The sequence below is a fragment of the Elephantulus edwardii genome, unplaced genomic scaffold (assembly GCF_000299155.1).
Source record: "Elephantulus edwardii isolate Elephantulus edwardi_28Jun2011 unplaced genomic scaffold, EleEdw1.0 scaffold00036, whole genome shotgun sequence".
NCBI classification, from domain to species: Eukaryota; Metazoa; Chordata; class Mammalia; order Macroscelidea; family Macroscelididae; genus Elephantulus; species Elephantulus edwardii.
In genome coordinates, this window is record NW_006399786.1 from 2,949,661 (window position 1) to 2,963,222 (window position 13,562).

General features: G+C 36.9%; 1 protein-coding gene and 1 pseudogene across 1 annotated transcript in view; one reads left to right on the plus strand and one right to left on the minus strand.

Annotated features, from left to right (window-relative positions):
* Positions 1-2,784: 2,784 nt before the first annotated feature.
* The window catches only part of ZC3H13 (zinc finger CCCH-type containing 13), a 51,402-nt gene continuing 40,624 nt past the window's right edge, over positions 2,785-13,562 (plus strand). The window contains exons 1-3 of the mRNA XM_006884553.1: positions 2,785-2,901; positions 3,191-3,300; positions 9,157-9,268. Coding sequence (XP_006884615.1) covers positions 2,785-2,901; positions 3,191-3,300; positions 9,157-9,268 — 339 coding nt within the window. The remainder of the gene's footprint in view (positions 2,902-3,190; positions 3,301-9,156; positions 9,269-13,562) is intronic.
* LOC102873192 lies at positions 9,994-10,483 on the minus strand (annotated as a pseudogene).

The window sequence follows — 13,562 nt, forward strand, 5'->3', positions numbered from 1 at the left end:
TGGAAAGCAAAGTCTTTCATACTTTAGCATTTAGCTAGGCGAGGTTATTCCATGGAAATGGAAATCATATTTGGAGAGGTGGAGGGTCGGTGAAGGAGGGAAAAACCCTCCAGCATGATTGATTGACACGATGACTGCAGCAGTGGGCTCTAGTGTGTCAGAGATGATGAGGATAACACTGCATAAGGCAGGGTTCAAATTGGCTAATTCATAAGGTGCGTTATATTCAACTTGATAACACTTGACAACAAAAAGAGGCTTCTGGATAATTTGAACTGCTTTGAAAGTCTTGAGTGTATGCAATCTCTTAAGGTTTTAGGCATTTTTAAACAATTTAAAAAGTTAGGAATAGGTTTTAACACCTTATGTTTTCAGAGACCAAGATACTGTTGCCCTAAGGTGCCAGTTGGCATGGCTAGTTTGCCAAAAAGGGAGCTCTGGTGGCTTAGTCCGAAAGGAGTTGTACTGCTTACGCAAAGACGTCATCTTCAGTAGTTAAAATCCACCAGTGACTCTGCAGAAGAAAGATGGGACAGTCTACTTCCATGATATTTTATTTCAGCTACAAAACTGCCTTGGAGGGTCCTGGACAAGTTCCTACTCAGCAGCAGTGCTTGAGCAAGTTGGTAATACTTGATGTTATCAACTTTTATATCTAAACAGTGTTAGAGAGCTATAGATTTTTAAGGAAATACTGATTTTAATAGATGACAGTTTCAGAAAGAAACCAAGAAAATAGACGTGGTTTGTATCTGCAGAAATAATTTGCAGCATTCATTTAAGATTGTTGCTGTATTTGTGTGGTAGGATACCGTTTTGTGACATACCTTTTGCTGGAGTCCTAGGTGATTATAATTGTTTTAGATTATAGCATTTTATTCTCTTATCTGTAATGTAAATTCAAAATAGCAAAATCCAGCAAGTGACTTCTATTTTAGCTTTTTTTCTGTACCAAATTAGTAAAATTTTTGAGTAATTGGTATCTATATTTGGTATTTACATACTGAAATCACAATTGTTTGCTTGCACTTAGAGGACTGGTTTTCAGCAGACCTCACCAGTCTTCTCCATCATCCTTGCTCCCAACTCTATGTATCTCACATGGAGTTAGGATCATTTTAGCTGATACTTTACAGCAGTTGAGATGTTGAGTAATGTTGATTTTTAAAATGTATTTTTTTTTTAGAAACTTTGTACAGGTCTCTTTACTTAATGGTAATTCCCAGCATCTATTCTTTGTGCACACATTATAAGTTAGTGCTCTGCAGAATGCTACATACATGGGCCTTGCCCATGGTTATGTAGTGAGTTTCTTTCTGCCAGTTCTGTTGTAAGATCAGTTTGGGATTGGTTTATTCTATATGTACTTACATCATGTTGAAGATTGTTTTAGAAAATTCCTTGAAGTAATTCTTCATAGCGAAACATCAGATAAACTAAGAACTTTTTTTTTTTTCGTTAAAAATAGGAAACAGGAATGAAGAGAGCTTTATTTTTTATTTTAGTCTTGGAAATTAAATGGATAAGAATTTATTCTACTAAATAATATATTTACCTAGGGAGCTCTGGTGGCTTAGTGGTAAGGAGTTGGGCATTTTATAACTTTTGAAACCCTGCTGGTGGATCCCCTGTGAATTGGTTCTGATCCCAGGGCATAGAAGAACAATATGATTTTGTTCATTTATTTTATAATTTCCTAGTATTGTGCTGTTGCTCTATAGGAATTAGTAGCAGGTGGCCTAGTGGTTAAATGGTGCACTCCTCTCCCAGAGGCATACATACAGTTTGTGCTCTGCAAGAGAAGGATGGCCAGTCTTACTCTGTGCAACTTACTGCCTCTGAACACCCCCTGAAAGGTCAGCTATGAGTTGTTTCTGACTCAGTGGCAAAGAACAATGACATTCAGATTCAACTGAGTTATATTTTCAGTTTTGCTGCAAGAAGATGAGCCTTCAGATTGAATGAAGATGATAGAACTGATGCATGGTTTCCTGAAAAGATTTTAGTCATTAAGCTTAATGGGTAGTTAACTATTCTAAAAAGAAGTGATTGTTTTTCTCCTTCAGTTAATGTTAATAGTGTGTATCTTTGAGTACATTGTGATTATCTTATTTCTAATTTTGCTGTGGCTTTTACAGAGTCAAGTTTTATGTCCTCAGTTTTTCTTTTTTAATTTATAGATGGAATAACAAAAATTGCTATACCAAGTCCATAACCACTGACCTTCAGTCAATTCTGACTCAGAGCCATCCTATAGAAGGAGTAGAACTGCCTTATAGAATTTCAGAGGCTGAAAACTTTATGGAAATAGACCGGTACATCTTTCTTCCTCAGAGCTGATTGTGAGTTAATAGCAAGTCTTTTTAATTCATAGAGGAGTGCTTTAATCACTGTATCACTATGGCTCTCTAAGACTAAAGTTAACACATTTCACAATTACTTCATAAATGATATCTAAAGTACATGTGTGGTTTGTTTTCAGAAGTTTAAATGTACTATGAAAATTTCACTGTGCGAGTAGATCTTGCTTATTCTACTTAAGAGATAACAATTTTAGCTTATAGATTTAAAAGTTGTTCTAAATTGATTAAATACGTTTTGTTTACAAATTGATTAAATACGTTTTGTTTACATAAGACTTTTCCTATGTCTTTTTCTCTTAAGGAAAATACTCTGATTTCATAAGATGATAATACTATGTGCTTATAAGTTATACTCATATATTAAAAACTGAGGAATTTCACAGTTCTGCTTCTCTGTTTCTCTTAGTTAAAATAGTTCAAAATGTCAAAAATCAGAAGGAAAGTCACAGTGGAAAATACCAAGACCATATCTGATGGCACATCTCGAAGACCCAGTGTATTTGAAAGGCTTGGACCTAGCACTGGCAGTACAACAGAGGTGAGTTCTCACTAATTCATGTAAAGGAATTCTCTTAGCTCGTTGAAATACTGATTTATATCATCAAAGTAGCTTTATTGTAAAGTTATTGGTCAAAAAATGTAAAAAGATATGTTTCATAAAAAGTGAAAGCTTATATAGAGTTTTCATATTTTCTTCTAATGCCCTCATTATTAGTAATATTGCAGTTAGCTGGACATTTGATAGTATTTATTTTAAATTTCTCTTCTTTATATTCTCCTACCCCTGAAATAAATATGACATTTACATGATAATATTGGTCTCTTAGACACAGTGTCGTAATTGGCTGAAGACTGGCAATTGCCTTTATGGAAACACATGCAGATTCGTACATGGCCCTTCACCTCGTGGTAAAGGCTATAGCAGCAGTTATAGAAGGTAAATTGACAATTCTGAATTGTTCTTTGCATGGTATTTAAAAAAAAATCACTTGTATTTAGTATAGCTAACATAGGAAGTTTAAATATAGCTAGATACTTGATCTGATTTTGTGCTTTGATGATAATTTTATCAATACTCTAAGATTGACCGGATCCTTTTACTTACTGATTTTAAATTTTATAAAATAAGTATATGGCTTACTTTTTCGTTGTATGATAATGTAAAAATTGCTGTTTAAGATAGCAGAATTCCATGGTGTCTTGATGTTGTTGTATGCCATCGAGTTGCCTGTGACCCTGTCCTATCCTGAGCCAATCTCACCATCTCCAACACACCAGTTTCTGTTATCCCAGTCACCTGTGTCAAGCCATCTCATCTAGGGTCTTCCTCTCTTGCACTGTCCATCCACCCATACAAGCATGATATCCTTCTCCAAGGACTGGACCCTCCTGACAACATGCCTGAAGTATATGAAATGGAGCTTCAGAATCCTATTTGTTCTCTTGGCGGTCCATGGTATCTTCAGTACTCTTCACTAGCCCCACAACTCAAAGGCATCAGTTCTTCTATCATCCTTAATCGTTATCCAGCTCTCTGATGCATAGCAAGCAATTGCGAAGGCCATGGCCTGGATCAGGGATGCCTCAGTCTCAAGGCTGACATCATTGCTCTCAGTACTTTGGAGAGGTCCCTGACAGCAGATTTTCTTAATGTAATTCTTCTTTTGATTTCCTGACTGGTGGTGCCAAGAATGTTGATTGTGGAACCGAGCAAGCTGAAATTGTTAAAAATCACTGTCTCTTCACCATCTGTCCTGCTGCCAGTTGGCCCAGTGGTGAGACTCTTTGTTTTCTTGATGTTGAGCTTCAATCCATATTGGAGATTGCAGTCCTTGACTTTCTTCAGCAAACACTTCAGATCCTTCTTAGTTTGGACAAGCAAACCTAGCAAACCTTAGTTTGGACAAGCAAACCTAGCAAACCTTAGTTTGGACAAGCAAAACTAGCACAGGTTGTTAATGAGTCTGTCTCTAATCATGATGCCACATTCCTGTAGCATCTTAATATCTGACTTTAATTTTGGTGAGAAGAGACGCTTGACATTTTAATATATTAACTTGTAAATAGGATATAATTTTAGTTTTGCCTTTTGTTCTAAATTCACTTCTTGACAGGGAACATTTAAATGCAAGATCTGTAAGATAAAATGCAATTCTCAAAATACCTTATCAGGATATATATATTCTTATGTAGATAAGTATACTATTTAAGGATCATTTTGTTTTGAATAAAGTTTGGGCTTTATTAAATTTGCCAAATAAGGGCCTTATTTCTAGTTCGTTCACAATTATTTAGTATACTGTTTAAAAATTGCCACAGGAGTAATTTAAGCTTACTACTGTACAATACTTGACCTTTTTTATAAAGATTTGTAAGCTTATAGCTTTGACTACAGAAGCAGTATGAAAATGGAATACTGTTATTTGGAGATTTTTCTTTGTTTGCGCCTTGACTTCCATTAGATAATCCTCTCTGCCTTCCTTAATTAAACATCCATACCCTTACATTGGGTGAAGGAAAACTGTCACTTTCTGTTAACTTAATAAACATTATCTATTTTAACACGTGCCGCACACTTTCGTGCTTAGAAACACATTTTTTTTGGATGTATTACCCTCCTTTGTGGCAACATGTTAAGTTTACTTGTAATGTTAAATATTGTTTGTTTATTTCTAGGTGATCTTTTGTTGCTTCTTTAATGTTATAAAATTAGTTAGGAGTTCCTTTTACCTAACACTGTTTTTGAGAGCTTGGTGTGTACACACAAGGTAAAAATGATTTAAAAAGTTTAATATTTATTATCAATACCATGTTTACATTAATACCATTAATATTTATATTAATTAATATTTATATTAATACCATTGTTGAGTACTGAAGAGTTGGAACCAACCCATAGCTGACCCTCCAGCGGGTTTTCAGAGGCAGTTAATTGCACGTGAGGAGATGCTTATCCTTCTCCCTCAGAACAAATGATAGCCTCAAACTGTGTGCCTTTGGGATTACAGTGCAGCTTCTTGCCTCTAGACCACCAGACTTCCCTATTAATACCATTACGTCTTTGACATTTATTACTGTCGTCGTTGTGTGCCATTGAGTTCCCTGTGATTCACAGTGACCCTATAAACAATAGCTCTAAACCATACCCGATCTGAGCCAATCTCATTGTCTCTGATAAACCTACTCCCATTACTCCAGTTATTGTGTCAATCCATCGCATCCAGGGTCTTCCTCTTCTGCACTGTCCCTTCACCATGCCAAGCGTAATGTCCCTCTCCAGGGACCAGTCACTCCTGGCCATGTGCCCAGAGTATGTCAGATGGAGCTTCAAAATTCTTGCCTCCATGGAGCAGACTGTTTTCACCCTCTCCTGTTTATTTTTTGGCAGTATATGGTATGTTCAGCACTTTTCTCCAGCACATCTCAAAGGTATCAGTTGTTCTTCTGGTAGCATTTTTCAGCTCTCTGGTGCATAGCAAGAAATTGTGAAGACCATGGCCTTAATCAAGTGCACTTTAGTCTCCAGGACAACATCATTTCTATAAAACATATTCTTGAGGGTAATGGACAGAGATATTTATCACAGTTAAAAAGTAATGTATTGGGAGCTCTGGTGGCCTAGTGGCAAGAAGCTGCACTGCAATCCCAGAGGTCCATGGTTCAGATCCACCAAATGCTGTGCTGGAAGGAGGGGCACACTCCTCCTGTACCAGTCAGATCTGATTTGATGGTACACACAAAAAATAATTTAAAAAAAAATAATAATATATTGACTGGGGAAAAAAATTCTTTCTTGTAATTTTACTATTTCATGTATGTTTTTCCCGTTTTGTCTTTTAAATATGAATTTTGGATGTTGTTGTTGTTGTTATGTGCTGTCAAGTCACTTGCGACTCATAGCGACCCTATGTACAATAGCCCAAAACTCTGCTCTGTCCTGTGCCAATCTCACTGTCTCAGACATACCCATCCCGAGTACCCCAGTCACTGAATCAGTCCACCTCATAGAGGGCCTTCCTCTCCTGCGCCTGCCCTCCACCCTCCGAAGCATGCTGTCCCTCTCTAAGGACCGGTCTCTCCTTACAGCATGACCAAAGCATGTCAGACGAAGCCTCAGAATCCTTGCCTCCAAGGAGCAGCCTGGTTTAACCCTCTCCTGGATGAATCTGTTTGTTTTCTTAGCTGTCCATGCATGGTACCCTCAATATTCTTCTCCAGTACCACAGCTCAAAGGCATCAATTCTCCTTCTATCCTCCTTGTCCAACTCTCTGACACATAACAAGTGATTTCAAAGACCATGGCCATTATCAGACACACCTTAGTCTCCAGAGCGATACCATTGCTCTTCAGTGCTTTGGAGAGGTCCCTAACAGCAGATTTTCCCATCACAATACATCTTAATTTCCTGGCTGCTGGTGCCAAGAGTGTTGACTGTGGAGCCAAGCAGACCAAAGCTGTGAACAATCTCAATCTCTTTACCATCCATCCTGTTAATGCCAATTGGTCCAGTGGTGAGAATCTTTGTCTTCTTGACATTGAGCTTCAATCCATATTGAAGGCTGCAGTCCTTGACCCTCTGCAGCAAGCGCTTCAGGTCCTCCTCAGTTTCAGCAAGCAGGGTTGTGTCATCTGCATAAAGTAGATGTCATTTGAAGATGCAAAGAAAAGCAGTGTGTTTCAGAAATGCTTTATTCACATGACATTGAAATTATTTGAGCATTCACTGTAGAGCACTCTTAGGTACTTTTAAATGTAGAAACAAATTCATAATAAACTTTTATTATTATGTATGAAAACCATAGAATTTTCATGTACATTTTAAGTATGATGAATACTAGTTCTTCAGAAGTTAAATACTAGTTTCATTTTAGTTTTCATTATTAAAACATTTACTGTAGATCTGTAAAATGTATGTGCACATGTGAGAGCATTTTACAGTGAATTAATTAAAATTTATTAACCATGATTAATAATATTATTGTTTAGTAGAATGAATTGATTAATCAGTAATTGCTTGACAAAATATGTGATTTCTTTTCTAGAAACACATATAGGGCATTTTGTTGTTTGCTAGTCAAAGGGACACAAAGTGTCTTAATTTCTCTTCTGTTTCAGAAGTGTTCTAGGTTCATTTTACTTATTTTTGTGCTGTTGGTGAGTCTATGTAGCATAACATTAGGTTTTCACATGTACCGTTTAGTGCCATTGATTACATTGAGTTATACAACCATATTTATCCTCTTTTTCTGAGTTGTTTCACCGCCATTAACATGAATTTATTGCTCCTTAAGAAAGTACCTATCTAATTTTACAAGTTGATATTGTCAGTTTGACCCCATGCAGATCTTGAAAGAGCACAGTCCTCAAGGCAGATAATTTTTGCAAGTTAAGCTAAACTATATTAAAGCAAGCTAAGTTAAAGTATTTTTTAAAAAGACTTCAGAGTGTTTTTGCTTTAAGATTTAAGTATTATCTCAAGACAGTAATTTTGGGAGTTAATTTTACCTTTATGACTTCCTGGTCTAATATTGTTGTTGTTGTTATGTGCCGTCGAGTCGTTTCCGACTCATAGCGACCCTATGCACAACAGCTCTAAATCCTGCTAGAGAATTTAAAATTCTTTTGGACATACCTCTTTAGAGCAGACAGAGGTTTGCTTTTTTGGTTTTTTTGTTTGTGTGTTTTTATAGTATCTTTGATCATAACACTCATTAATGATAGCTGGTCACCATTCAGTTCTATCTCAGCCAGCAGAAGAGACAGTTGTTTATGGAGGCTGTTACCAATACATTCCATATCCTTCTCCTGTTTCTGACATTCCTTCTGTTACTCAAAAAGAATGGAGACCTGTTGGTGAACTTTTGCCACACCAGGAATTATGTAATCTACAAAGAGGTAGAACAGAAAGAGTAGAAACCATGTTAACTATAATGTCTCATGAAACGTCCCACCTAGAATAAAAGACTTATAAGGTATCCTGTAAAAAAGTTAGTAAATCTTCTCATGAAATATAAAAGAAAATCTTGTACATTGAAATGACAGCAATAAGACCATATTTAATAATAATTATGCTGAATATGAACTGGTTAAGTTGAGCAGTCAAAGGAAAAAGAGTGGAATGGATAAGAAATATAACCCATTAATACTATTCTGCAAGAGACACAGCTTAAGACACAGGACAGAGACAAGTCAGAGGGTGGAAAAACAATGTATCGAGCAATTGGCAATAAAAACAGCAGGCATATCATTTTATTTTGTTCTTTTTAGTAACATTGCTGGTCTTTGTTTCATTTTCTTTTCTTTACTGGGTTCATTGTATGACTTCTAATTTCCTTTATTGTGGTTATTTTAATACCTTTTACGTCTTCATGTGGAGAAGAATATCAGGCTTGGAAGGGTGAAGGTACAGCACAGGAGATGAAGACTCAGGATGAGATGGATTGATTGAGTGACTCTCAGATGGTATCAGGTCTATTAGAAACCATGAAGTTGTCTCTGGAGAGGGCAGGATTCAGAGCTGTCGATAGGGTTGCTTTGAGTCACAGGCAATGTGGTGGCACATAACTACAACAAGTCACCATGATTTTTTTATTTTCATAAGATTTACTAATTTTTTGGAGGGAATTTGCCTAGGAGTGAAATTGCTATTAATATGGTAGCTCATTCAGAATTTATAAGCATTGCTTAAATTGAGGAATGTATTGAGATTTATAAGGTTGTCTCTTTCACTCTTTCCTGTAAAATGTTATTTGAACATAGCTTTTTGTTTTGCTTTTATTTTTTGGTTTAAAGGTCACCGGAAAGACCCACAGGGGATCTTAGAGAAAGAATGAAGAACAAGCGCCAAGATGTGGACACAGAGTCCCAGAAGCGAAATGCGGAGGAGTCATCCTCACCTGTTAGGGTGGGAATACATTTTTCTCAAGTTACCTTTCAATAGTGCTTTACGACTTAATGTTGCATTTTAAAAATATTTTCTACGTTGAGTATATGGCATATATGCAGTATGTTATTAAAATATATGTTCAGTTCATGAAATGAAGGGGAAGAAGTCTTCTATCAAAACTCACAGTTACTCTAAATGCTTTTAACCTTAGGGATAGTTACGATAAAGTGGACCGGGTAGGCAGAATGCAGACTGAAATGGATAAAAGTTTTTTAGCTTGGTGGCAATCATGAGAACTAAATGTATTCCTAAGTTTTCAAAATTTACCCAAGCATCATATCCTATCTGCTTCTATAAATACATTCCTGTAGTTAGCTTACAAACAAACACTTAAGAGGCTAAAACAATGAAGCAAGGTACAGTCGTGAAAGAAATTAAAGTAGGAAATTTAGGTAAAAGAAATTAGAATACAAAATTTGGCTGTGAATCTTAATTACAAATTAAAAAAGAACTATATTTTATGGTATTGTTTATGGAATAGAAGATAACATAGATTTGTCAGGAATGGCTATCTTTCCTAGCACAGACTTCTTTAAGAAATTTGTTCTCAAGTAGGAGTGTATACGTCAGATTTATTGGGAAATAATTTACATACTGCATATCTTACTCAAAGTGTAGAGTTTTAGTGTGCCCCCCCCCCAGGCTTCATGTTTATGCAACACAAAAAACAGTTCCCTCCAACTTTATTGAGGTGGCTGACCACATCCACGACCAAATCTGCCTCTAAACTGGAATTCAGTTGCTGACCCCACCCCAGCTTTCTTGTCGGCACCAGGAGGCACTGCGCTCTTGTCAGTGTGTGTCTCTGTCAGCCTCCCCTAGAGTCAATCTTGCAGATCGTTCACCTTCCAGACCTTTAGGTCGTGGCCTGACAGTCTCAGGATGGCTGTGGTGCAAGGTGGCAGGAACCATCTCAGGGCAGATGGAGGTAATCATGTAGATACTGACACTGTCGTTGGTAAGGTGCCAGTAGAAATGTCTCCAGGTGAGCTGTTCCTTCACATAACCTCGTGACTTCAGACTCTGCATGGCCTTCATGACATGAAGGTTGGGCATGTTTTTGTCTGCCAGTTCAGGGTGCTTTGGCATGTGGACATCCTTCTTGGCTACCATCACCCCCTCCTTAAAAAGGACTTTATATATGGCAATCCGATTCTTCTTGCACAACAACATTGAGACGGTGGCTGTGTCCGGAGCCAGGACTGGAAAGGAGAGTTTAGTGCTTTTTGATATTCAGAGAGTTGGTTGGCTGTCGACAGATTTAGGACACTTTAAGTAATCATCTTTATTTCTCAACTGACACCCTGCCCTGTGCCACGCTAAGTGTTTCCTATCTCTAGATTTATATAGAACATTTCATATAAATGGCCTCAGAGAGTATGTGATCTTTGTTAACTTTCTTAACTTTACGAATTGTTTTCAAGGTTCATGAAAGACTTAGAGCATTTATCAGTACTTTTTATTGCCTTTTTACTGTCAAATAATGTGTTTTCTAACTAATACCATATTTTATTAATCTTTTGATAAAAGTTATTTCCACTTTGACTTTTATACATAATATAGCCATGAATGATCATCTTCAAGATTTTTCTGTGTGTAGTTTTATGTTTTTCCTTTTGAATATATACCTAGGAATAGAACTGTGGAGACATCTTGAGGAATTGCTGGAGTATTCTCCCTAGAGATTCTGCCATCATGCTTTCTCACTCGTAGTATATGAAAATGTCAGTTTTTTCACACGCTTGGCAGCACTTATTGTTTGCTGTTATTTTCGGTTAACGCCTAATGAGTGTGGCATTGTATGTCAGATGGTTTTGATTTTCATGATCAGGATGGCACAAGAAAGGGTAGGGTGAACTATATTCTGGACCCTAAGGTATTCTTTTCCTTTTCCAAAAAAGTCTTTTATATCATACTATGCATCTCAGGCTGTCTCTTGACAGCTTAAGTAGTCTAGATAACAGTCCTGTGCAAGATCTGTATTGCAGATAATGCTTTCCTAGTGGTTTCCTTTTTCATTTCTTCATTATAACTTTAAATATATCCTGTAATTTTGGTGAAGCTCAATTACAGCTTGGATTGTCTTGACAGCACCTCAATATCCTTGATTGTTCTTTTGAAATATTCCCTGCTTTGTCCATTTTCTGCCCTAAATTTGGAATGAGCCCATTTATTTAAAAAAAATGTTTTCTTAAGACTAGTTCTTTCCTTGAGAGGTGTTATTTCAGGATCAGGACTACTCTGAGTGTTATAGAGGACTTTGTTGGACTCCTTATAGCAAGTTGTGCTGCTAACCAAATAGCCATGCATCTCTGCTGATTCAAGTCCATCATTAGCTTCATACGAGAGAGATGAGCCATCTTCCATTGTTAAAATTTAAAGCTTCAGAAACTCACTGGCGGGTCTCTGTGAGTCAGAATCAACTTGATGGCGTTGAGTGAGTGATTTGAATGGTAGGAGCTGTATTTGCGAAGTGTGTAACTTTTTGGGCTGCTGTATAAGAAAGGCCAGCAATGGGAATCCACCAGCTATGCGGGGAGAAAGATGGGTCATCTATATAACACAGTTATTTTTGACGAGTCTTCCTCCGATCCTAATGCCACGTTCTTCTTCATAAAGTTCAGCTTCTTGAATGATTTTCCTCTCGTGTAGATTGATTAGGTATAAAGAAATGATATAGCCCTGACATATACCATTCGTGATTTTAAACCATGCATTGTTCCCTTGCACACAATTTCTTCTAGGTATAGATCTATTTGGAAATTATGGACTTGGTGGCAGAAATGAGATTGGAAATTGAATGAAAATGAGATTGGAGATTGAATGATTTATTCTCATGCATATAGGAAAATGCTATTATGTTATAAGTCATAGATCAACAGTTGGTTTTAAGAGTCTACTATGAGTGGTTTGCCCCCTTCTCAGTAATTTTTTTATATCACTCACTCATTACCTTTAAATTGGAAACAACTCATAGCTGATGGTCCAGTAGGTTTTCAGGAACTGTAAATCTCGTGGGAATAGACAACCTGTCTTTCTTCCTCGGAGCAGCTGATGAAATTGAACTGTGTACCTTGGAGGTAGCAGCACCACTCCACTTACAGAGCTTTTCATTACACTTTCCCCATTTTTAAGCTCTCTTCCTTACTGATTTTTACCTTGAAACTTCTGATGTGGTAGAATGACTACTTAACTAACATACAGAATTTGCATTATTCATTTTAAAACCTTAATTAATCCTTTTGTTTTACCAAGTTATTTATTACTAAAATAAGTATTACATAGTCTTTTCACTGTTGCACTATGATGGAACATGGCAGCTCCTTTATATAATAGGACTATTTCTAAATCTGAGTTTTGACAAAATAGAGATGAATGTTAAAAATGTCCTGTATTACACCACAACAAGATAAAGGTAAATAATCTAATTGAAAAATGGGCACAGGATATGAACAGACATTTCACCAAAGAAGACATTCGGATGGCTAACAAGCACATGAAAAAAAGTTCAAAATCCCTAGCTCTAAGAGAGATGCAAGTCAAAACATCTATGAGATACCATCTCACCCCAATCAGAATAGCAAAATTTAACAGAACAGCAAGCAACAAATGCTGGCAAGGTTGTGGAGAAGCTAGAACCCTTATTCATTGTTGGTGGCAGTGTAAAATGGTGCAACCACTGGCGCATTCTCAAAAAGTTGCAAATAGAGATACCATTTGACCCAGCAATTCTACTACTGGGAATATACCCCAAAGAGACCATAACTGCCACTCAAGCAGATATATGCACAGCCATGTTTATCACGGCTTTGTTCACAATAGCAAGGAATTGGAAACAACCTAAGTGCCCATCAACAAACGAATAGATAAAGAAGCTGTGGTATATTCACACAATGGAATACTATGCTGCATTGAAAAACAAGGAACTCATGCAATTTTATTCAAAATGGATGACCCTGGAGGACATTATGCTGAGTGAAGTGTCTTAGTCACAAAAGAACAAATATTGCATGGTGCCACTGTTGTCATACAGGACTGACATCGGGGTTGGGAGGAGACTGAGAAAGATGGATTCAATAATGTATACTGCACTGAAACAGATGAGGGAAAAAACTGTTTGAAAGGGATATGTGATTAGGTATTTTTGTCATGACAGAAGTCCAGAGCGCAGGCTGCATAGTGGAGTGGACCTGGGAAGTGGGACTGTAAAACAATGAAATAATTTTACTTTTCCAAGAGGGTAGTGTACTGG